We start from the raw sequence: 26,582 nt of genomic DNA on the forward strand, positions 1-26,582 counted from the left end.
GCTGCCCAGAACGTGCGCCAGCCCCGGCCCTGCACTGGGACACGGAGCAGCGCGGGGAGCAGCGGGGACGGCAGCGATGCTCAGGGAACGTGGCAGGACCCAGACCCAGCCGGGAGGAGCACGGGGGGCTCCTGGCTCCTGCCAGGAGCTGCAGCTTGTTGCCTCCCAGCTGTAATGATCTTTGCACTATAAACGTTTATTACTTTAAGCATTCGTGCAGTACTTTCCCCCCAGGAATCTGAAAACACCTTGGAAGCACCCCTGGGTACCAGCCGCAATGCCGCAGGGGATGCAGGGCAGGAGGGGTCCCTGCGCCCAGGCTGTGGGTCAGGAGGAGGCAGTAAGCCCTCATCTGTGGTGTAATTACTGTGGCAGTTCTCCAATTTCCCTCCAGCCTTCCCGAGGCCAGGACCTTCCCCTTGCTGCCCTCCTTCTGCAGGTGGCCGAGCCAAGACCCGCAGAAAGGAGAGGGATGCTCTCAGCATCCTCGGCCAGCGGCTGCAGGTAGGATGGACAACAGCAGCAGCTCACCCCAGCTTTTCCCAGGGGACGCGACAGGCAAAAAGGGCTGAAAAGCTGCCTTGTGCCTCCCCACAAGCCCTTGGAGCACTGGCTGCTTCCAGCCCAGCAGCAAAGTGCCATCAGGAGCCGGCGAGGCTGCGGTCAGAGACACGCGCCGGTGTTTGGTGAGCTGGGAGCACGGGCGCTCGCTGCCGAACGCCTCCCAGAGCTCCCGGCACAGCTTGCCAGGAAGCAATTTCACAGAGACTTTCAAAATGCCAAAGTGATTCCTACTTTGCAGTTTTAAAGGACTCCGAGTCCTTTTTGTGTGACAGTTTTGTGGCAAGTTTGTTACTGAAGTATTAAAATTCTAATGAATTATCTGTTAAACTGCAAGGCAGTGTTTACTTATTAAATGGCTCTAATAGTTTCTGCTTAAAACACGGAAAATTTAAGCCTCTAAAAACCTTCTTAAAACCTTTTCTTTCTTGGATTCATTTTGTTTTTTAAAAAAGATGAATCTTCAAAGGATAAACTTAATCTTTGGGCCTCTCCGTCATCTCTGCCAACTGTGTCTCACGGTAATAAAGTTTTCTTCCCTCCCCAGGGTCGCTGGATCGTGCTAGGTACCATTTGCCATACATTTCCCCTTTCTGTCACCATTCCTTTTGTAATGCATTATATAAGACAGAGAAAATGGCAAGTCCGTATAAAGAGAAATTCACAATGTGCTGCTGAAATGAGGCATGAACTCCATGGAGTCTGTGACAGCCTCATCCCGGTGCGTGGGAAGGACTAGAACAAGGGGTTGTATCAGACTATTGATCTTCAAGTACGTTTCTTATTTTAACTACAACAAGAAAAATTTGCTTACCGACCAATAGTCTGCCGTAGCTTGAGAAGTTCTGCCGTGAGATGGGAGTCCCTTCCAGCCTGGGGATGCGCGATGCCCAAGGCAAAGCCCAGATGCCATCGGGGATCTGACAAACAGGGTCTCTCTGTTTGCACATTCAGCCAAAAGCAGGGCTCAGAACCGAGACATTGAAAAGGAAATAAAGATTTCTTGTGTACTGCTCCAACCATGCGAATCACCACCACGAACAGGCGCCGCGTTCCTAAAAGCTTTAACACAGTTACGCGATGGTAAAGGTCTTTTACAATGTTGGGTATCTACATACTTTGCATACTCTGAAAAAAGAAAAAAAAATAGGACTACAACATGCAGATGACAGTGTTAAACACCACGTACATGATGTAGGAGGCCCCAGGGGCCTCTCCTACGCAAAAAAACTCTGAAATTCTCCCAAAAAGAGACGAGCGCTGCTGGAGAGCGCTGCCTTCTGCTGAGCACACCTGGTCAGGACCACGCGGTGAACTAAAGCCTCAGAAAAGGATTTTAAAGCCAGGTTATTACACACCGCTGGTCTTATCTGCTCCTCAGCTTCTGGTTCAGCTGCCATGACCAAATCATCTGTCGGGAAGGGAGTATCTGCTCCAGGAGCCGGTCCGACAGCAGATGCTATTTCACGGATGCCGGGTCTTGACTGCCTCATATATTTAAGGTAAAAAGCTTACTTTAAAAAATGTCTTGGCCTGTTCTCATCTCTCATATAAAGACACGCAAAAATAAAAAGGAATAAGCCCCAACTTTTTACACTATCTCCTTATTGACTGAACTGCAAACACCATCCTCTCCATTTATATTCATTCTGGCCAGGCAGAAGCTTTTAGGAGGAAAGAGTGTTTAATAAACAGACATTTATAACAAGTGTCTGATCTTGCAGCCTCATCTTCTGGAAAAGAGTCCATTACACCAAGTGAGAAACTCTCATTAAGAGTGTTTAATGGAATGGATATTAAATTACATCATGATTATGTTAATATCTGCCCCAGCAGGTTCCACTGTACTCCTTTCTCTCCCCAAGATCTGGTAGGAGGAAACTGAGCAGCTTGGAGGGAAAAAAAGGTCATTAAAGGTCTGATAATTGTTCCAACTCTCAAAAGTTGCTCAAGAAAGGGGATGGGGGAACCCCGTGGTAAAAAAAAGCACCCACAATGCTGGAAAAGTGCACAAGCGAGGCATGTCCTGGGGTGTTGGGGAGCAAGCTTTGGGGGTTGATATCTCTTTTTCATAGTTGTCATTTGGTTTTTAACTGGCATTGTTGGGAAGGCATCCATCCTTCACACATGTGCAGTGTGTTCTGCACATCTGTAAGCAGAAATATTTGTACGGCTGAACCCTGGAAGGCTGAACATCTCTTAGCCACAGAGCACTGCATCCAACATTAAAATGCATTTACAAGTTCTTAGCAAGAAAGAAATATCTCCCATTAGAGACCATAACAAGAGCTGACTAGAAATTGTTTTTCCTCTCAATTTTAGCACAATAGCTTCTGGCAATAAACCTCTCCATCAGCACTGGGCAGTTCTAAGTGCAGATATTGCGTGGGAAGAATCCAAACAAAGTGACAATATTGAGCTTTAAAAGCACTTTCAAGAAAGATGAAAATGAACAATTGTTGAATGTCAGCTCTGGAAGAGGCTGATGAGATGTAATGGCTGTTCGTGTCACCATGTCTTCCCCACGTAACGCTTGCAGTGACCCGACAGATTACCAACCACATCAGCAGAGCCTTCCAGCTCATCGCAATCCCTGTACAGCAGCTCTGAGACGGCAGCTTGAGAGTTCGTTGTCCACATGGGGAAACCTCACGGTGCCGATTTACCTGGCTGGAGCTGATGTCACCTATACAGGTCTGGAGGAGCTTCGGTCATGCAGGGATGAATGGGTGGACAGAGAAGACGAATGTCTCCTTCCCCACGTGCACGCTGGCCGTGGGCGAGCACACTCACGCCCGTGTGTGTGTGAGCACCTCAGGAAGGGTCTGTCCCTGTGCCAGCATGGTGGAGCTGCTCCGGATGACTAGAAAGACCAAACTCTAGTCATCCGAAGTGGGAACCGAAGTGTCAGAGAAGGGCTGCACTCCCAGCAGCGTGGGTGTAATTGCATCACACGATAATGAGGCAAATCCATCTTCAAAACCCAAGCTCAAGAACAGTGACTAAATAGCTTCCTCGAATAAATGTCTTTCCAGAGACCAGCTGCAACTTTTTGCTGAGAAATATGGGCACCACCTAATACCCATTTCTCCGTCCTTGAAAAACAACGTGACTGTGCATTATAAATACCAAACTAAATTAGCACACTGGTGTCCCTGCCAATTATTTCAACTAAACTCGCTTCTAATAACCGATTACTACCCATGTTATTAAATTAGAAATTTTTCAAATACTCCCATATGGAGCTATTAGCCCAGATGTAATTATGTGCTTCACACGTTGACATGTGGACACTGGGCAAATGAGTTTCTTTCGGTCTCTGCAGCTCTCCCCACTCCCAGTCATGCAATCACATCCAGAGCTGGTCTGAAAGGAGAAGTTTTAGACAGTGTTTTAGCTTTGAAAAAAGTGTATTTAGGACCTGCCTGCAGGAAGCTTTTCTGTTTGAGCTTTTTTGCTTGCATACGAGCTAGCACGCTGCATGCAGTAAGAAAGCCACTTCCAAATGAAATAGCTCCAGGTGATTGACTAAGGCATTCAGAAATAACGCAATGTGGCTTGGCCAGATGCTTATGTCCTAACGGTAACAGGGACAAGACCAACTCAGCTGAACAACCAGAAGACCTGAGACACTCTCTAAACTGAGAGCGTTTGTCTCCTCTCTGCCTGGATTGGGGCAGAAGCTGCCTGATCTCTCCAGCAAAAATAGAGATATCGCGTTAGGACTGGTGACAAACGGCAGCGCTGGCTGAGCCCCAGCTACCCGAGCTCTGTCAAAACCCAAGTTACACGAGCTGCAAGGCCAAGCCTCACCCATCAGATGGAGGAATCTGCATCTCGCCAGAGCTGCTCGGCCAGCATCACCCCTGCCCGGTGCCGAAGGGGAAGGAGGTGAGATCCTCCCACCACCCGCAGGGACAGGCAGGCTCAGAGGCCGCTTCTTGCTAAAACCCAGAGAGGAGCCAAGGGAGCAAAAACAACCCCAGAAAATAAGGCAGGAGCTCAGGGGTCAGCAGAGATGGCAGCTCTTGCCCAGGGGGGATGGCGATGTCCTGCCCACGGCTCCTGCCTTCAGCCTCCATGTGTGCAGGAGCAGGATCCCGCTGCGCCCAGAAGCTCTTGCTCCACAAGTCCCCAGGGTGGAAAAACACCCGCTCCCGGCAGAGGTCTGCCTTGCTCGTAAACATTTAGCTGGTGGATTTTTTGCTGCTTTCTGACAGGATAACACATTTCTCAGCGATGTCACTTCTGCCCACAGGATGGCAAGGTCTCAAGCTGACATTTGCTAAACATCTTCACCACCTGCTCCCCAGAAATGCGCCTCTCTCCTAGACAGAGGAGACGTTTTTCTTGACAGCTCCTGCCACCGGGGAGCTAGCACGGGCTCTGCTCCGAGCTCTGAGCCACGGTGGTGCTTGTGCTTCACGCTCCAGCCCCTGCTCAGCACCCCAGCAACGGTGCCGGATCACTGGGGCACTGACCCACGGCCAAGGCTCACAGGGGGTCCACCCAGCCAAAGCAGCAGAAACAGCATTTGGAATGTCCAATTCCCAAATAAACCTCCTTGTATTGATCTGGAGTCAGAAACCGATTGCAGCAAAGCTCAACCAAAGCAACGGCTTTGCTAACAGCCACCACCGGCGTACCGGGAACGGAAATGAGACACGCAGAGAGGCTTGATGACTTTACCCACAGCCCGAAGAGTAATTGCTCCCCACCTAAAGGTAGCTGCTAAATTTGCAGAGCAACACCCCCACTCCCACAGGAGCCTGCGTGGGCTGCAGGAAGCTCAGCAGAGTCACTAATCCAAACAGCGGCACCCGCTCCGCAGCCTCCCCGCCGCACTCCCCCGCGGCTCCTGCCCGAGGATCTGCTGCCGTGCCGACCTGCAGCGCCCGTGGATGGTGACAACACAAGCCCCAGGGCTGGGGACACACGGGGTCTGGGCAGCGCAGAGCCCCAAAAAGCTGCAAACCGCCCCGCGGAGCCGCAGCCTGCAGAGCGGAGAGCGGGGGAGTTCGCCACGCAGCAGAAATCACCACCCAAACTCCGCAAAATCCAGCAGATCTCAATCACTGCTCAGTCACAGAAGATGTGGTGGGTTCCACCTGACCTTAAAATGCAACTTAAAAAAAAAATCCTGCTGTTGTACCAGACAGCAGAAGCTGACAGACACACAGACATACCCCGCCATGCCCCCCTGCACCCCACAGACAGCATATCCAGCATCTCACATGCAAACACACCGCACCAGCCAGCTTTACACAAAGCTACAACCAAAAGCTAGAAGACAGGTGACAGCGAAGAGTCCTGCAGAGAATAAAAATCACAATTTTGCCCTGGGTTTGGGGAGTTCCGTGGACAGGAGTCATGTTTGTGTTGTCCTCAAGAGGGCTCTACCACAGTGTTATGAAAGAGCAGCAGCAAAAATCATCTGTGACAAAGAGACTGTTGACAACAGTAGACATGAAATCTGGCTCAGTAAACCAATGGCAGACACAGGGCAGCCCCACGAGGGCCAGGGGAGCAATGCCACATAGGTGACAAGCCAGCTCGTGTCCAAGGTGGACACCCCAAGCAACAGAAGGAGGTTTGCGTTGGCCACAGCAATCCCTATGCAGGGGAGATCTAAACTCTGAACTCTCTGAAAGATAAGAAAGAAGAGAAAATTATTTTTATTGCAGCAATGCAGCAAATTAATAGACTGATAATAGAAGAAATGTCCAGATTCAGGGACTGGGAGGCTGGCGCTGCCCAGCAGCCTGTCCTGCCAACCCTTTGTGGGCAAACTGCGGCTGGCTCAGTCCTGTCGTAGCTGGGAAGAGATTTGTACAGTGCCTATATGACCCATTAACTGGACTGTCAGTCAGGAGGAACATGAGGTATTTTCTTTGCAAATTAATACCTACGTCTTTGCTAGGGATCTGAGCAAGTGCCAGTGGAGCAGAGGCAAATGCAGCCTGGCAAGGAAATCTGCGCTAGCTGCAGGGCTTCGGCAGGCAATGTGTTCACGTCTCTCTCGATAAGCAGAGCTGAAAATAGTAGACAATAAAGAATTAATCCTCTCTATTGGTGGAACTTCTCAGAAACAGAGACGTTTTGATTCAAATTTCCTCTCTAAACCCTGTGCTGCATCGTCCACCACAAAATGAGATGCTACATCTGAACAAGAGAATGTGCTGGGGGACTTACTAACTAACTGATTTAGGCTCTGCGCATGATCTATTTTACCATGACCACACAGGGGTCTATGAGAGCAGCTCAGGCCCGAGCAGAGCTGGCACTAGGACAGGGCTGGCACAGAAGGCAGTGATGGAGAGGCAGGAATCGAGCCCCCGTCTCCCCCGAGGCAGCGAGCGGGGGCAGCCGGAGCTCCGACACTCCCTACACACCATCAGTCACCGAACAGGTTGTGCAGAGGAAAAGGAATGAGCACCACCTTCAGAACGGCAATAAATTATTTCCCTCGGGAGCAAAGATGCAACTGTGATGAGATAAAGCAGTGGGAAAACGTAGCACAAAAATTTAATGCATTCTCTGCAATTACAGCTACAGCTGCCAAGTTGTTTCTCATACTGTCACTACGGCAGCAGTGACAACTTCAGTCTCGGCCTGACCTTCCACCCATACCAAAGCCAACAGCAACTCTCCCACTGATTTCTGCAGACACAGGGTTTTGCCATGGTGACAAATACCACCGTTTCTTCACCGGCTCTGTGGACACAGACCCACATTCGTGATACTTCCCTGGTGCGAATGGGAATCGCATCACTTGTAGATCTGGGCCAAGATCTTACACGCAACCAAGCTTCTTCCACGGGCTCGCATGTGATTTGTGTTCTCTGCTCTTGAGCGGCAAGTTTAAGCAGTCGAATGTCTGAGCCATGGGAAGCCCCAGGCAGAAAAGTGCACCAGACCCAGCCGGAGTCACCGGTGATGTCCCCACAGGGCTTCAGCTCCTGCCAAGGAGATTTGCCCTGGTTAACCACGGTGGGACCCAAGACTCCAACATTGCTCCCGCCAGCCTGCACTCTGTTCCTCCAGTTCCACTGCAGGAAACTTCTCAGTTAGGGCTTTCTGCATGTCCTGTATAACTTGTCAAGAGGAATAAACACGTTCATTTTGCCAGCGTGTTCCCTGCTCTTGCACACGGCTTGGGCCAAAACCCAGCTCTTCAGCTGGCATATGTCTCTGCTGGGACCACGGCCACGGCTCTCAGCGGGGATGTGGCGCTCAGCCACCCCGGCTCATGCTCTCCCCATCGCTTGGATGGGTACTCTCAGGCAATCTGAAACACGACTTTTTTCCCTTTCTAGCTCATCCTCCCAATAAATCAAAGAGAAACCAAAGTGAAAGTAAATAAACCAAGAAAACACACCAGGGAGGGAGGAAAATTTGAGCCCATAGTGTTAAATTGCACTAAATAACTGAAAATCAATGTTGTTCTTTCTTTTCATCAGGGCCCAGCTGTACGTGCTGCAGCACCCCAGGGATACCTCCGGTCATTCCACCAGACTGCTACGTTCACTTTTATTACTAGCAAGGGTCTGTTACTGAGAGTAAAAGCAATATCCCCAAAAAGAGTAATAATTATATTATTTTTTTTAAATGTCATGAGAGAACTGCATTTCTTCTCTTGCTGTATTACTTTCATAACTTTACTGCTGATGTCCAGGGGTTCCTGCCTTAAGATGAACACTCAAAGGCACACCCATAGCTACAAGGAAACATCCATTTTAAAAACTCCAAACAGCACTTCAATTAAGACACCGCGTTAGTAACTACCACCGCAGCCTTTCAGAACAGCTGAAAAAGCAAACCGCGAGGAAGAATGCTATGTGCCATTAAAATTAAAAAAATATATATTTACAAACACAAGAAAAACCATATGCTTTTTATAAAGCTGCTCTAGGTTTCCAATATTCTTTTTACCCCGGTGTATCCCACCTGGAGCCAGGCTGAGGAGCCCCGTGGTGACACATGTTGATTTAGCCCCTGCTAAGGGAGAGGACCCGCTGCGGCCGCCCTCACACTCAGGACCACAGACTTTTGGTTACTCTTCCATGCAAGGTGGCAAATAGGACTGGCAGCAGATTTCAGTACAGCACCACCCTGCCCCAGGGGCTTTTTCCCTACATTCCTATAAGCTCTGCGAGTCTAGACCTACGTCGTTGTGCCTGGGATGCCCCTGTCCACTGATTCCGAGAGCAGGAACAAGCCCCGTCAGAGGAGCACATTGTGTCCGCTCCTCCCCAAAGAGAACTCTGGCAGCTTCTCCACCTGGGGACTGAATATGGTCGTGCCCACAGCCTTGGCTGACACAGCAGAGCTTTGGGAAGATCTACACTAGCACGTGTCACCGGCACAACCGTGGCCCAGCAGCAGGAGCCCAGAGCAGCGATGGCTCCGAGCGGTGAAGCGGCTCCTGCCGCAGCCTGGCTGAGCGCTTGGGAGCAGACATGCTTTGCTGTCAAACAGAAACTTTCTGACAAGTCGTTGGCTAAGGAAAACAGCCTAAGCCAATTAATAAAAGTTTTGATTTTGCTTTGCCAAGTGGCAAAAGCCAAGGAGATGCAATTCAATTCAAGCAGTCACGCGGGCACTCTTAAGGTTCTGTTTCAGATCCCACCATCTTCACCAGTATTATTTATTATTAATACTTGGTTTGGAGCTGGGCTCAGGCATCACAACTGAGACCGGAGTCATCCCTCGAGAGGTTCTGCACACAAGCCTGGTGGGAGACTGGGTCTTAGACAATACATACCTTCATCCTGCTTTCACAAGCAAGGAATCAGACTCCTGGGACATGAAGAGCCTTTGCCAGAGGAATTTTGTGGCACACAGGTGTCGGAGCTGGATCTCCTCAATCCAGGTACGAACCTTCAGAAGTGCAGATGGTGCAGCCTGAACAGACATTGCAGCCCAGAACCTAAAATATTGGCTGTTACCTCATTGTCACAGAAATAAACATCTCTAACTTCTGGATACAAACTGGAATTTTCAAATTAGCATCTGCATCTTCCAAATAAAATGAGAGAAATTGCCCATTAAATCAAATGGCAATCGAGTGGGGATTCAGCCGCAGACACATTCAAGGAACCTGACACAGGGACACAAAACTGCTCAGATCCATTAATGTAATGATGCATTTGATGAGCAAGTCACTTGGGACGTGTTAGCATGAAAACTGTGAGGATAAGATCTACAAGCCTGACATTTCAGCACTACAGTTTGCTTGTGCCAAGTATAATCCGACCTATGATTTAGAGCCACCACTTAGAGACAAATTCAAGAGACTAAGACCAGATGTCAGTTAACAGACAAAGAAGTTTTCAAAATCTGTCTAACCTGGAAGTAGAAACTTAAAAGAATTCACCCCAGTTGTTAAAAAACTCTCTTTTCTGGGTTATGCAACATCTGAAGAGTCTTTGATTTGAAAGGAGAGATGTTAAAATTTTTATAGAGATGTTGCTGAATTCTTCTGCACAAGCAGCTTTTCCAAACATCCCCATCCATCAAAATGATTCTTTGCTGATAATTAGCCTCAGAAAAACGCACTTAATCAAAGTGACATCCATTACTTCTTGCTACTGTAAATAGGACTGTGGCTTCTGAAGATGATTTTCTGGAAAGTATTCAGACTATTTAAATCAGGCAGCCAATAAGATCCTAATGGCAATTCTCCGAGATACAGTTTAATTTTATTTATGGGCTTTTTTTATACATGCCCCAACCCCGTTGTCAGCACTGCCCGAGAAAAAGAGAATGCAGGAGATCAAAAACTGCCATAGTCAGGACAGCAAGGATCAAAGAGATGCCACAGCTTGTGGTATAAAACAATATTTATCAGTTCAGCAGATGTGCTTTCTCAGCTGCCTTTAATCAGCAAATACCAGTCTCACTTTAGAACAGAAGCCTTCCTTGCAGAGCCAGACTCGCAGCACCAATGGTGCTGCCTCCAGCTCCTCCTCCTCCTCCCACCAGCCCCCTCGGCCTCTGCACACGCAGGTGCCATCGCACGGGGTGTCCCCAATGGGGGTGACATGTGCCACACACGTGAAAGGGCAGACAGGCACACGCTGTATTCGTGCCCCCAGTTCTTCACCTCCTTTTTGTTACGGGCTCAACTTCTCAAACTCTGCCTTTACTGTTCTATTCCAGAGGCTCTGAATACTTCCATGACAACAAAACATCACTGAGATGAGGAATGTGATCCTGCCATAAGAGAGCAGAACAGATCTCTCTTTCTCCCAGTATTGACATTGATAGAACCTTCCAAAAAGAGGGGAAGAAACTTCTGAATCAGACAGGACTTATGCCAGACAATGGGGGCAACGTCAGTGTTCCCAAAGAGAACCTCCTCTCCCCAAAGGAGAAATCGCCTCCCCATCCCCGTTAGGCAGATTTATGCCAAGACGGCAGTTTGTGCCCTCTGGAAATTTAGAGCTGAATGACAGCTAATCCTGTTTCTATAACCTAAAGACCTGCCTTGCAAAAAAAATGTCAAGCATGATATTTAAATACAGTTGCACTGCGTTCAAATACAGCTGAGCCCAAAGTCTTCCAGAGGCCGCATGGCAGGGAGCTCCAAAGATGAAGAAGCAGGCGTTGGAAGGAGCCCTTCCATTTGACAAGTCTGGCTTTGCTTGTCATTAGGCTTTTCTCTCTCTGTTGCTCAAATCCATTTAACTCCCCCATTCCTCTGCTAGTCAGTTTTTTCCTATTTGCTTCCTGGCTGATTTATTACCAACCTCCACACAACATTCAAAGTATTATTTTAATTTTCCTGTCAATCAGTCTACCTGCTAAAGAGTAAGCCCTGCTTAGTTAGACTGTCTTCACCTTTCGCATTCTAAAAAGAAAAGTAAATTAGAAGCAGCCTATTTTACCTATTCCACCTCATATTCACTGATTAGTTCCTTCAGTTCCGTGGGTTATCTGGACACGCTCTCTCCTCCTGCCACACCACAGCTCTCTAATTATCTACTTGTTCCAGCAAGCTCTTGTCTCCTCAAGCTCCAGCATTACCTCATTCTCTTGCTTCAGGCCAGTGCTGGTGTCTCCTCAGCATCCTCAGTGCTGAGAGTGGATTAATACATTTCTAACAGGAACAGTTCTAATTCCCCAGAAGCAGAGAAACCTGGATTTCCCCACAGCCTCCCATCCTTTCAGGCTCCTGCTGACCCCAGAAACCTCCTCACTTCCATCAGCACACTATCATTCTAGAGGAGTTTGTCAAAAGCAGGTATTTGAGACGCTAATGTTTTTAGTAGCGTTTTTATGAATAAATGAGACAGTGTTTTCCTTCAGTGTTACATCTGTAAGTCCAATGAGCTCTATTTTACCATTCACACTTCCCCAAGCTGTTTACATGGGGGAATTTCCCTCAGCACACTCCTGTCAGTGCTGGAGCAAAGCACTTCAAAGCACATCTCTGAGCTGCTTAGTATTTATAAGGCCAACACAGCCAAAAAGGCTTTCTGCTTTGCTTCTGCTAGCCTAAATCAGCTGCTTATTCAGTTGGTTTGGAACAGACTAATTTACTACTCATAATTACTCCAGAGAGCTTACTTCATCTGGAAGGTCTCAGTGTCATTAACAACTTGGACTGAAACCGCAGCCTAACAGCAGCATTTCCAAAAGCCCACGGCCGTGGCCCACTGCAACTCCCAGTGAACAGGACTACATGTGAACAGCAAATGTGTGCTCACAGATCTGCATTCCCAAACACGCTGTGAAGTTTTTGGTATTTTCCAGATGAAGGGGAAAGCCAAACAACTAAACACAGCAGCACATGAAGCCAGGGAGACAGAGATCTCTTGAGGAATAAGGCTAACGAATAATGCAAAGTATCTAAATTAAAGAGAAATTCTGAATCAGAAACACTCAAATCTAGATGAAAAATAAGATTAAGGAGTCTATTAGTGAGATGCAGTAAACACACACAACCTGCAGTTGTCATCTGCTGTATTTCAGATCCATTCAAGCACTTAATTATGAAAACTATTAAAATTTTAAACTCCAAACTTATCCAAATGAGCCATATCATAACCATTCTGAAATCCAGACATTTTCTGCATTGGAATTTCCCATCAGCCTCTCACCTGATACCATAAAATTATATTAATATTTAAGTGCCTGCTAAGGAAATCTAGGCTTTAAAATCTTGAGGATCACAGACTCATTTTTGAGAAAGATTAATTCTTATGAAGCTATAAAAGTTAGGAATGCTTATTTAGAACATTTGTAAATCCCACATTCTCAAATCCAGATTCACTTTTTTTAAAATGATGCTTGTACAATAATAAAAATGAAACTACTGTTTAACACAGATGCACAAAAGCCTTGAGGCAGGTGTACCAAATACACAGCAGCTACTCAAAGGCAAACTCACCAGCAAGTGAAAGGTTTTTTCAACAAGAGTTACAGCTCTTTCTCTTTATATCATGCAATTAATTGGTGGGAAAAGATTACAATCTTACTGACTTCCCATTAGCACTGTAGCTCCTTGATTTTTATTATATGAACAGAGTTGAAGGGAGGGTTGTTCTTGCTCCTCTTCGTTTAACTGCTCTGCTCATGGAATTCACTTGCTGCTCATGATATTCCTTTTTTTGCTTTAGCTCGCTCAATCTGGTAATAAATCCCTGCCAGCCAGACAGGAACAGCAGGCTTGGCGCTCAACCCCTAAAGGCCATTTCTCTAGTCAGCCCAAGAAAGAGAGAGTTGTGCCACATCCACAGCATCTCTTTAGAGTCATCGTGCTCTCATCAGCATCCTCTGCTGCAAAGACAGGCTTGAAGAACTGAGCCTCTGCATGAGCCTTACCTTCGAAATAAATGGATGTGCTCAGCCCAAACTCTACATACGGCTTAACGGGGAGTTTCACCAGCCCCTCGCCTCACCGATTGCATCGCACACAACTCCCGGACGGCGATTCCTTTTCCTCCTTGCCAGCCCCTGATGGGACGCCCAGACACAGCAAGCTGCCCAGCACACCCACATCTCCATGTCTGCTGGCCCAGTACACCCACAACTCTCAATATCCAGCAGTGCCAGCATGTCCACCCGCCCTGGGACATCCACACGTTCCCGGTGCCTGCTGTCCGGGGCAAACCCACACAGCTCCCCGGGGCCTCCACGCCCAGCACCCCCACACATCCCAGTGGCGCCTCGCCCGGGTCCTGCGAACACATCCCAGTGCCCGCGGGCTCCGGCACATCCCGCATCGCCCCGCACATCCCGCATCGCCCCGCGCCGGCACCGGCCGTCAGCACCGCGGAGAGCTCCGCACGGGCGGGGACACCGTGTCCCCCGGAGCGGAGTGTCCCACCCGGAGCGCGGTCCGCGGGTGTCTCGAGTGTGTGTCCCCAACCGCGGGTGTGTGTCCCCAACCCCAGCTACGTGTCCTCAGGTACGCGTCCCCCTCCTTACACCCTTCGCGGTGTGTGCGTGTGTCCCCATACCCCCCACTCCACTGTGTCCCCCCCCCGCCCCGTGACGCCCCGAACCTGTCGTCGCTCTGGAAGGACTGGTCCCCCAGCAGCAAATCGCGGAAGCGGTACCGGGGCGGCAGGGGCAGCACCTCGGACTCCAGCTCCGTCATCTTCAGGGCGGCGATGTCCAGAATGACCCCGCTCTTGCGGCTCCCGCCGCCGTCCCCGCCGCCGCAGCCGCCGGGCGACGAGAGCCTGTGGGAGAGAAGGGGGTAGCGGCAATGGGGGGTGCGCCCTGCTTTGCCCTGCCCGCCCCCGCCGCCCGCCCCCGCCCCGGCACCTCCTCCGGGGCCGCCCCCCCGCACCCCGGCACGCAGCGACCCGCGGCCCCCGCCCCGGGAGAGGCGGTAATTACATTGCGGGGCAGGCGGCGGTGCCCCCCCCGCAGAGCGCTCCCCCCGGGGGCATGGGTGGCCAGGGGCTCTGCCAGCCTCAGGCGAGGGGCCGGCGGGGTGGGCGCGGTGCAGAGCCCCCCGGCGCACAGGACATTTGCTCCTCAGCAGGCGAACAGCAGAGAGCAAGAGGAGCCAATGGAAAAGCCCAATCGCCAGGAGGAAATAAAAGCGTTCGCAAGATAAATCGACAGCTGACAAGCAAACCCGGATCCACCCCCAGCCTCCCCCCGCAAAGAAAAGTATGGATGGGAGGCAGACAAGGCGATGGCTCCACAACCGTGCTGGAAGCAGAAGCACAATCTCCTCTCTGGACTGCCGGCACTTAAATCATCTGAAGAGCCCCAGTATTAAATGAGAAACCGCGAACACTGATGAGTCAGTCGTCTGTCCAGCTGCCAAGTGTCGTGGCCGGGAGGATCTATCACCCATCCCCTGGCGTTCTGATGGCTCTGATCAAGGATGGGGGGATCGCACCACCTGGGAGAGACCCAAGGTGATTGCTCAAACAGCTGTGCACACGCAGTCTGCCCTGCCATACAGAACAGACAGGAAACTCAACCAGCTCTCAAACATTTCAGAGGGTTATGAGCTTGTCTTTGCTCTCCCTTTTCAAAGCACATTTACCAACCAGAACACAGGTACAGCACTGCTCCACATGTCAGCTAGAGCTGGGAATTACAGCAGATCAGGGTCAGTCTGAAACTTCACAAGGCAACAAAGTGACTCAATGCTGTAAGGTCACAAGGCAAGATCACAGGTACTGATCCTCTGGGTTCTGGCTTCATCAGTGGCATTTATCTGTGCCACAACAGAACTCCAATTTCATAGACCCTTTGTGGAAAGTGGGAAGGATGGGGAGAGCTTGGGAGACATGGTGCCCCTGCAGTGAGCTGATGCTTTGTCCCCCGCACGTAACTCTGGAGCCTGAGGCAGACAAATAGCTGAGGGGCTCCAGCTCCTGTCAAATGAGTTGCCAAGGGTCTCATCCAAAGCCTTTCCAACCCACTCCTACCACCTTCCCACAGCTTTGCCTCCAGTACATAGTGCATAAGCTATATACAGGCAAAAGAGCTTCAAAAAGCTGAACACTCAGTTGGCAATAAGCAAACACAGAGAGGTTTTGCTGCTGGCTGCAGAGCTGTGATCTGAGGCTCCTCAGACCGTTTTCTACCTTTAACAACTCAAACCCCTGTAAACAAGTTCCCGGTGGACCAGGTTCCAAAGTCCTGTTCAGCTGTTGTTCCCGAGTTTCTGGAAGAGCAACCAGCATGTGGAATTTCTGCTGAACACAGCCCCAGAAGACACCACAGCTCAGTCTCAGCACTTCTGATGATTTTCACTGATGTTATTTGCTGCTTAATTCTATACCCCCAGAGCTTTTTGATTCCTTTTAGCTGCCATATGCACACTGCAGCCAAGGTAATGCATCTGTGTGGGGCCTTGGGCATCAGCGAGGTTACTCTGTGATATACATTGATCCAAAACTTGATCTTTAAGAGAAATCAAGACAAACTCCTGTCAACTGAAGGAGTCCCTCTGGATCAACTAATGTAAGCACAGAACTTAGCTGAACGTCTCCAGTTCACATTGCAAAGGAGTATCTAACATTAATGTAATCACAAAAAAGCCACAATTAAGTCTTTCCTCTTAGAGCTTAACTATGATAAATTATGCCAAAAGCATACTTTCTCCAGGTCACCTCCAGCAAAATTCTAGCCCAGTTAAGATTTCTTCGTGCTGCAAGGCCAGGACAGCATCCTAAAACTGGACTTCCAGGGAGAGAAAAAATAAATTTTAAAAAATCATCCACTCTTTTACTATAATGCATACTCCAAAGTGGGGAGCCAAGCACCTAGTTCCATATGTGGGCGATTATAATTGCATTTGAAGGAGACTGTCACGCACAGTAATCGCCATTGATTATTAAGTGCCTGTTTAAAGGAACATGCTGTTTCCTTTCCCGGAGGAAAGGCCGAGCGCTACAGCTGCACAGGCACAGCCACACTGACTGCCATGTGGAAAGGGCACCTTTGCACAGAGCTACATCCCGTCTGACACTCCCCACCGCTATCCTGCATCCCTGGAAAGCTAAGGATGCTCTCATCTGTACACAACCATCCTCTTCAAATGTCAAACACCCGTCTTCGGGGTTTTGGTTTTCAAATCCGATTAATCTGTCTCTCTTGGCTTCAGATCATGTGTCAGATTCATGAAACAAAGCAAATATTTACCACATCCTTTATTAGTGTTAGGAAACTGTAGTAAAATCCAATTATACCAGTATCTCTGGGAACACAATTTTTGCTATGTATTTGCATCTGAGTTTCTTCTCCCATCTGCAGTAGCAGCTACATTTTGAATATGTTCTCTCTTATTCTTGCATATCAAATCATGCAGAATTTTTTAAATTGTCACTTTTTTTTATTCTGGATGGAGGTTTAGCAAAACAAATACTGCATGCAACTATATGATAAAGATGTCTTTATCAATTACACAGTGACTTTAAGATATGTTGTACATCAGTGTCTTAGAAAAAAGTGCTCCTGCACTGCACACAGATCTGACATCGGCACAGAGAATTCACAACCCTCCTCCCTGTCCAAACACAGGGATTCTGAGCTATAGAAATGCCACGGCAACCCGGCCACTTCTTCAGAGCAGTACTGGCATAAAATAAAAAATTCATGAACAAGCTTGTTTATTGCATAGTCTTCAAATACTACTAAAAAAAAAAAAAAATCCCAAAGTGGTTTATAGCTAAATACAGGACAGCAGCTTTATTTTTATCTTCCCTTTCCTTCCTTCCTCCAGAACCATGTACCACTACAAATGCACGCTGTAATCAGCATATGGAAACCTCAACATTATTCTACTTTCTCACTACGACACCGTCTCTCCCCCAGCTTGGCCGGCTCTCCGGCAGCGCTCAGCACGCTGGGGGGGAACACGCGGCTGCTCAGCCTCTCGGGAACACGGGAACTGGGATCGAGCCGAGTGTGATCCAAACCAGATCTCCTGGTTGATCTCTGCTACCGTTAAACTGCAGCCAGACACAATCACCACCGCGTTTAGCGAACGCAGCCCAGGCCTGCACCAACGTGGGGTTGCTTCACTCAGCTTTCTCACGTCTGAGCTGCTTGCAATCGTGTTCTGCCCTTGCTGTATTTCCACCCGGGGCAGACGGGAAAGCTGCGATGCCGACAGCACCATCCCCTGAGGCTGGGAACGCCGGCAGCAGAGCAGTGACAGCCCAGACGTGCCCCTGTGCCGGCGGGGGCTGCGCTCGACGTGGGGCTCTGCAATGCCTGAGCCCATGGGGCTTGTCAGAGCCCCGGATCCCACACCAAACAGACCGCTTTGCCACAGAGGAAACACCACGAGTTGGGAGCTTGTTGCAATGTATTTTAGGATTTTCGCTATTCTTTTTCACTATACAGGTCAAAGAAGAGGAAGGATGCAACCCAAGTTCTTCTTCTGCTTCCTTGCTCGCTACACACCACAGAAACCACCAAACATCCTCCTGCTTCCCACCACAAAGCAATCGGAAACCACCCGAGGTTATTAACAGACCCATAACCCTCCATCCTGGTCCCTGCATGATGGAACTGCCCAAATCTGCCAGGAGCTCCAAAGCTCTCAGTGACACCCCCTGCTCTGTCATCACCAAAATTATTGACCCTCCCAGAATGTCCTTCCTCTCCTCCTTCTAGGGGCTGGGGTGCACAAACAGAAGAAACAGCTGAACCTCCATTTGGGGCAAATTCTTGCGTCATCCTAAATCCCTCCTATCCCACTACTCCATGCTGTAAAAGGAGGCACGAGGTCCTGCTGGCAGCTCTGTCCCAGCTCCATCCTTTCCGCAGTGTTAGTCCAGGAATCCGCATGTGCAGCCAGCAAGCAAGTACCTCATGTCCAAGCTCAACATCCCCTGCCCAGGACAAGGCACTTCTCCTCAAGCTTTGGTACCCAGCACATACTGCAACAGCCCAGCCAGCTGCTGCTGGGCCTCCTGCCACCTCTGCCGGGATGGGAGGGACAACCCTGGCTGAGAACAATGGTGGAGCAAGAGTCAGACACAGGGTCTGACTCTTCTCTTGCTGCTGGCAGAGACGTGAGGCTGCAGCACAACCTGTTTTCAGAGAGCCAAAGCCAGCCTGGCTGACACCATGGCTCAGCGAAACCCAGCCTTTTGGGCAGCAAACACGCACCGGTGGGGCCAGAGCCTCCAGCTGCTCTTTGCTGGCCCAGGCACATCGCAGATCATGCCCAGGGGATGGGACTCTTCTCACGAGGGCTCTCGGAGCCAGGCTGCCCCAGGACGGCAGGGACACTGCCATGTCCCCTCGTCCCTGCCGCAGTGTCCCACCAGCCATGGCTGCAGAGCCTGGCCCTGCATCCCTGGGCCACCAGCAAAGCCAGCTCAGCCGCTGCCAGGCTCCGAGAGCCTCTCCAACAAACAAAGCCCTACAGGAAATTCTGCCCTTTCTTTTTCTATAATTATTAAAACATATACAATCATCTTCTATTTGCTTCTCCACCCACAGCTCTTATGGTTACCGGGTTACAGTTGTTCTCCCCTCTCTTTTTGTGCTTTTGCTTCTGAGTGACATCCCTGTGGGGTCTCCTAATGGCCCGAGTGCGTGGGGAGGTGCACACTTGGTCTGCAGAGCTGGGCTGGAAGGCAGCGTCCCCCTCATCGCCGGTGACACGGGACCGCGGCAGGCGCCGGTGACACGGGACCGCGGCAGGCGCCGGTGACACGGGACCGCGGCAGGCGCCGGTGCCGCTCTCCTGGCACAGGGAGACAGTGAACTGGCAGGGCAGCATGCACAGAACAAGCTGTAGGGTTCTTTCTACCAAAAAATACGACATTAAAAACATCTCTTCCCATTTTCTAAGCACAAGTCCCATGACCAAGTGAGAAGAAAATGCAATCAGAATGACTCCCAACCTTAAAGATAATCAACGAGAAGCACAAATGCTGCTGGTCGCATGAGGAGAGGCTGCCCCTGCAAAACCTGCGTGGAACAACCACGTGAAAGGAGCATTTACTGTGGGCAACCCCACAGATTAAACCAGAGGGAAAGGAATGATGAACTAATGAACTTGCAATATTGCCTTCTCATAATGTATGAGCAAGAACTAAAAAGATCAGCACTAAAGCCCCAGGCACTAATGCCCTGAGCTTGGTACAGAAAATGGGAATCGGGGAAAGGTGAGGGTTCTATTTCCTTCAATGAGATCATTTTCTCTACTTCACAAACACTTCTGCATCCATAAGCAACTGCCTTCCATTTCATTTAATTGTTTTGTCAGCTTCTTTTTACTTGTATGACAGTCATGGATTTTATACTTTTTGATTGAAAGAGTTTAAAGTGCTCCAAGGGACGTGAACAGGCCCATGACATAACAACATCCAAGTCATGATTTCCAGATACCCTGAGCAGCTTTGGCCCACGTCATGTTTTGTGGGTACAACAGCTGCAGAACACACACACAAAATACATGAAGAGCTCAGTCTCCCAGGTTTAACTCCTGCATCCAAATTTGCATCTCCATGAACAGTTGGACTGTCCACGTCAGGGGCTGCTGTTGCTCAAAACTTCCACAGAACTGCTGAGTCCTGTGACAAATCCATCCATCGCTTCGCTTTCAATGTGCGGAGGCAATTTAGCACCACAGGCCTCATGGAAGAATTAGCATTTTGTGTATTTCACATTGAAAACGAACAGGAAGCGTGAGTCAGTGCAAAGCTCCACAAGCCTTCACCCCGCTGGCAATGCTATTTTCTAGAAGATAAAAGTAGAAATTGTACCTTCCAGGTCCAGAGCCATTTTTCTTATTAGACAACCCCGTATTAGCAATTCAGCCCCAGGTCTCCCCATTCCCTTCTGGCCCGATGCACACGGATGCTTTTTGCAGCAGAGTAAAACTCACAGAAGGCAAAGCCCCACTGAAACGTCTTTTTGCTCTTCTTTGATCCCAAGAGCAGCATGTTGGGTACACAAGTGGCACGGACAGGCCGTGTCCCCGGTTCCCGCCCCTCGAGCCCGGGCTGGGGCTGCCACGCTGGTGAAGCGAGACCGTGGCACGTGGCCGGGTCTCATCTCTGGACACGCACCCTGTTCTGCAGCGCTGACTTGATCCCAGAGCCCTCCTGACCACCCACCCCAGCCCCTGCCAGAGGCACAGGCACGTGCCATGGTGGGGAGGTGACAGCAGGGACACCTGCAGCCTCGGGAGCTCTTTCCACACGTGCACCCAGCTTCCAGATCAACTGGAAAACTATCTTACTTTTGGCATTGCGTGTCCCATCGTTGGCTTTTGCAGAGGTTTGTGAGGCAGCTGCAGCCACGTGGGACAGAGATCAGGCTGGAGATGGTGGGGAAGGGCTGACGGGGAGGGCGACGAGGAGCACGGGAGGAGGTGGGCACCAAGGGCCACCCACAGCAACCCCAAACTCCCGTCTTCAGCAAGAGGGCATTGCAGACACTGCTGCAATTCAAAAAACATCCCCTGGCTTCTGGCAGCAAACAGGCTCCAGCCTCTCTCAAAGAGCCTCCTGGAAGGAAAAGGCACTTATCTCCTCATCTTTGCTTGGCAATATTCAGTAGTACCAATAGAAAAGGCTGAAGAAAGCATTTCACAGGGAACCAGCCTGGGCTCCAGCTGCCAAGCCCAGCAGCTTCCAGGCACCACTGAATTCTCAGGGGTTTTGGTTTTGTGAACGTCGTGTCTGTCACCCGCAGGTCCCCGCCGTGCCAGGCACCGGGGACATGAGCACAGCACCCCAGCCATGAACAGCCTCGGAAGGAGGGGCAAATCCAAAACACACTCATCCTGCTGAGCCACGGTCACTAATCCTGCCGGGAAACTCCTGACCCAGCGATCTCCAGGGCTATTTATGGATTACAACATTAAACTGTATTTTCCTGGTAGGAGCTATATTCTGAGGAGCAGGTTTCCCAGAGTACCAGCCCTTCCCCAGCAAGGACATGACCCTTTTTTTTTTTTCCTTATCACTGTGTTGGGCTTGCAAGGGAACACATGCAAGTTTATTTAAAAGCAGAATTATCCCCAATACTCAAAAACTCAAGCAACCAGGACTCACGCTACTGTAAGTGAGAAACAGGGGCCCCATCAGTCCCCTGGGGATTTCAGAGGCTGTGGACACCAAACCCCCTTGGGAAATCGCTCGGCCTTTAATAACAGGGTGCTGCTGCACACAGGGATAACACCAGGCTCATGATTCATGCCAACCAACTGCAAAAAAAAAAAAAAAAAAAATCTTAAACCTAAACAGATTATTAAACTAATAGGAGAGTAATTCACTTGCTACAGCCTCCAGCTCTGTTCCTGGAGCCAACAGTCAGCCTCCTGCTATTACCTGCAGAACAGAATTCCTACGGACACCGCAGCACATCCCCACACCCCAGCCACCCTGTTCACAGCCACCGGGTACCGACTGTCCCAGCGCAGCCACGGTCACATCCCCAACTCACCCCCCGGCTGTCCCACGGGTCCCCGCTCCAGCCGCTGGCACCGTGAGGAAGGCCAGGAAGCCAAGTGGGTCTTGGCCAGTTATCATTCTCCCATGAGGACTCTGCTTCATCCCCATAAACCCTAACACTCCATCGCAGTCTCGCTCCTGCCAGTGCACCCTTCTGCAGGCAGGGGCAGCCATCCCTCCTCCAACCCAGGGCCAGAAAAGCTCAGCTTTAGCTAAAGCCAGGCTTAAAAGTCCTTTGCGCTCTTGCTGTTGCCCAATCTGTTGTTTTCCTGGGGCTCCCCCTCCCACATGGAGCTCACCTGGGACCAATGTCACCCACTCCACCTTGGGAACCAGCCCAAACCCTCAGATGACCAGTTGTGCACAGGACAATGCTCTCTCTTCCCAACTCTCATCAGGATGTGCTAGGAGATGCTGTCAAGGCTGAGCTCAGTATTCTCCAGAATCATTATTCACAGGAGTGTAGCTGGTATCCCACAGCACACAATCCTGGTGGTGTCTTTTTTCAGGCTCATGTCAAAAAACAGACTGCAAGATCAGGAAAGTGCTAATTCTTGCTAATGTTCTGCTGGGAAAATTCTCCCTTCTGCACAGCCCTAAACTGCTATCAGCAGCCAGGGATGAAGCACAGAGAAGAAACTTCTCCACGCTCCAGACCCCTGCAGAATGCTCCCTTCTGAAAGCAGAAAACAATAGAGAGACGTGGGCGGAGGAAGAGTCTTTTTGCACCATTCAAGGATACAAAGATTTACAGAAATAAACCCCAAGAGGCAGGCTTGTCAACCCACCTGCCAGACCAGGATGCAATGGGGTGAAGAGAAGGATGTCTCCTGGCTTAGAAGACAAGAGACAAACAGAACGCCAAAGCAAACATCTTCTGTGGGGTCCCACAAGGCTCTCTGCTGTTCTGTGGATTCAGACGTGATGGCGATGACTGCAAATTATCCAGCACGGTCAAACCTAAACCAGACTGGAAAGAGCTGCAGGAGGATCTTGCAGCACTGAGCAAACCCATGATAAAATGCCAGACAAAAATTAGCATCAATAAATGCCAACTAATCCAAAAGGGGAGGAAAAAAAACATCACTTTCCTGCACGGGCACTAAAAGGTCTGCAAATTAGCACTTGGGAAAGAGCCAAAGTCACAGCAGATAATCCCACAAAGTCAACAGCTGGCTGTCAGCGGTGGCCAAAACCCAAAACATTAGGAGAGGTTGTTATACTACAGATAAACCCACCACGGAGCCACACACGGTTCTGGCTCCCCTCTTCAGAGATGACACGGCACAGAGAAGGGTAACAGAGATAACTACAGGTTTATAAAGTGTTTTGTACAAGGAGAGACTAAATAGATCAGGAGGAATCTCTAGCCTGGAAAGAGATATGATGAAAGGCAGGTGAAATCAGAGCGGACAGCTGGGGAGCAGGCACATCACAAGAGCTGTAGGAACCCAGGGAAATCAAAGGAAAAGCAGCACGTTTGCTCACAGAGCAGCTGCATCAGAGAAACCACATCCTCCCGTGGAGGCAGAAAAGTACCAATGAGTTCGAGATCAGGCAAATCCCAGGGGAGGGATCCAGGCACGGGGTACAACCTCCAGCTCCAGATCCCTGCAGCACCATAGCCCCGGGAAGGGCCACTCTGTACCTGTCCTCTGTCCCTGTCACCAGCCACTGCCAAAGGCCACCAGGCCAGAGGCACCTGTGCCCAGACCCCGGATGGCTCTTTGCCTGTTTTTTATTCATAAGAAGGATGAATGAGATGTTCCACACTCCAGCACAGCTTGGCATGGATGCAACAGAAACGCTCACGGGCTCCAAAACAAATTGTGCACAGCACTTGGGAACCAGGCGGGGAGGTCGGGAAGAGGTCGCTGATGGAGAATTGGGAGGATTCAAATAGATGCTGTAAATATTTTTGCAGAGCAGAAAGAGCCTTGAGCACAGGCAATGACCTACTTTGCTGTTCTCTAGCAAAGGGTGACACGGCCATGCCAGATCCCAAGGGCAGTTTCTAAGGAGGACACTCAGCATGTCAGGGGTCCTTCGTTAAATGGAATAGCAGGGGGGTCCCAAAACCTCTTCCCACTGACCCAGGTGAGCCGGCAGGTGTTCTTCTGTGGGGTTTTCACAGCACAACCTGCTGACAGCCCCGTGGAGCCCCGGATTTCAGGCTCCTGCCAGAACCACATGCTTCCCTGTCCTAACCAGCTGAGGAAAACAAGAGCAGAATTCCATCTTATCTCTCCTACATAAACACTCTGAAAATACAGGGTGTTTGGCCCTGTGGTTTTATGGCTCCCTATTGCAATTTCTCCTGGAACAGCGAGGCCAGGATCCCCACTGGCTGATAAATGTCTAAGCGAGTCATCTCGCCTGGAGGAACTGGTTATTAATTAGCTCCAGAGTCTGGTTCAGTGCAAGCTCTGCCAAAGCAGCATCTTCCCATTCATTTCCAGAAAATGGAAACCTTAAGAGACAACAACAGGCTCTCAGCTGCAGGGCCCATCCTTGTGCTAAACTGAGACTTTCCATCTGATACATCTAGAGTGTAGCAGGAGAAACCATAAAAGACTCATCCTGGGTCTGGATGAGTGTTCACACTAAGCAAGAATACAGTTTAATCCATTTTTTGGTTTGGTTTGTTTTCATTCGTACCCCTCACGGATTCAGATCAGCTTTCCTGAGTTCTCTCATGAAGACACAGCCCTGGGAAGCCAGCGATCAGCCCGGGGTCGGTGAGGACAGCAGGCAAACACCCGCCTCTGGACTCAAGCAGAGGCTTTGACCAGAGCAGAAGGTGCCTGTGGGCATCTTTAACCCTACTGCCGCTGCTCCAAATCTGGCTGTGATTTCTAGGGTCAGCAAGTATGATCTGTCCTGGCTCCTCCAGCTGGAACCCTCCTTCCCTGCACATCCCGCTCCCAAACCCAGGGCACCCGAACCTGCCCCGCTCAGGACATCGGCTGCTTATTCCACATATAAAGAGCAGCACTGAACCCAGGCAAAGCGGTGCAGCCTACCGGACAGACAGATCTCCTGTGAGAGACATTGAAAACAAACATGAGAAAAGCCACATACGTCTCATGCAAAGACGCGATCTTCCTAAACAGCTTCTCCAGGTATCATCGCGCGCACCGCCTTCTTTCATCTTTTTCTTCTTAAATAAGCCATAGTAGCAGGAGGTAGAGGATGAAAAGAACAAGTCTCCTCTCGCACGTCCCTGCTTTTCCTGCAAGCCCTCTTACTTGTGCGGGATATTTTTGCATGAGTCCTTCCATACGGCCGCTCATCCCTCGCTGCTCCTTCCCAGGGTGCCCTTACATGGGCAAGGCAGGGGAAGAGGCACTGCTGGCCGGAGGAAATCCTGTATTCCTCTAAATGACAGACCAGCTCCTTATACAAACATTTACCCAGATTTCCCATGAGGTAGGAAAGTAAAATTTAGGCTATTTGTACCCTCTGGGTGCCAGAAATCTGTATTTGCTCTCCAAACATATTTTCAAGTGCTTATACAGTTAACCCCTTGCTTTCCAACTGGAAGGGACTTTCAGGACAATTGTTCCCTTATAAAGAGGGCCAGGAGAATCCACACAGACATTTACACACATGCCTCCACACTCAGGCAACTGAGAAGATGGAATTTGCCTTCAACGGCTTTTAAGCCATCTCTAGATCTGCTAAGCAAGGGGATAATTGAGGTTTCCACTTATTTTAACAGGGCCAGCCCAGCTGAAGTCCCCTTGAACATTCAGCAGAAGGTGCATGGAATGCGTTACATGTCTTTGCTGCTCAGATATACTCAGGCTCTCACAGCCTTTGCACACAGCTCTGGTGACGGGTTTGCTTGTCTGCCATCACACCTATGAGGACACAGCTGGGAGCACGGAGCGGGGACAAGCCGAGGACACAACCCCCACGTCGGACACGGGCAGGGTGCTGCCTTCACCGTCCCTTCACTGAACGGGGTAAAACCCACGGGACGTGAGGGAGAAACTCTTGTACCGGGCAGAGGCTGAGTGACAGCAGGATGTTAAACGTGGATGAAAAGGGACGCGCGACCCCAGCCCAAGCTGCAAAAGAAGAAACCAAACAGCAGATTAGCCAGTGGGCCCCTGGGGTCATTTAATGGGGGCGATGGTGCTTATTGCTCTGTCTGCTCCTGCCCACTTCACATTTCTCTTTAGCTGTTTTACAACAATCGTTTTCTGCTTCTTCAGCCAAACAGCACTGAAAAAGTATATTAGAGCTGCAAGCCGCTCCCGGCTGGGGAAACAGGCAGCTACAGGCAAAGCATCTGAGTCCTGAGCGTTCCAACCAGCTTGTTCAATATCTCTGGAAGGGCAGCAAAGGCGCTGAACGCAAAAGCAGGCAAAACAAGCCACGGAAAGCAATGGCATTTCAACCTCTCCGGAGCCACAGGGGGCTAGAAACACATTGAGCTGTATAATAATAATTCGAAAACAAAGCTCTTTATTCAGATTGAAAGAGACAGAGGGGAAGACCTTTGGACAAGGATTTTGTTGTTGTGCATTAGATGAGGATAAACGGCCCCGAGCTGTATTGCAGTGTAAGTAATAAGGAGCAATAACCACTGCCGGAACTGAGCAACTCATCATT

At 49.9% G+C, this 26,582-nt stretch overlaps 1 protein-coding gene across 3 annotated transcripts in view; it reads right to left on the reverse strand.

Moving 5' to 3' along the window:
- KCNT1 (potassium sodium-activated channel subfamily T member 1) overlaps nt 1-14,167 on the reverse strand; it is a 57,138-nt gene extending 42,971 nt beyond the window's left edge. For all 3 annotated transcript variants that reach the window (XM_065648455.1, XM_065648454.1, XM_065648453.1), the window contains exon 1: nt 14,073-14,167. In XM_065648455.1, coding sequence (XP_065504527.1) covers nt 14,073-14,167 — 95 coding nt within the window. The remainder of the gene's footprint in view (nt 1-14,072) is intronic.
- Nucleotides 14,168-26,582: the final 12,415 nt, after the last annotated feature.

The sequence above is a fragment of the Caloenas nicobarica genome, chromosome 19 (assembly GCF_036013445.1).
Source record: "Caloenas nicobarica isolate bCalNic1 chromosome 19, bCalNic1.hap1, whole genome shotgun sequence".
Classification (NCBI taxonomy): Eukaryota; Metazoa; Chordata; class Aves; order Columbiformes; family Columbidae; genus Caloenas; species Caloenas nicobarica.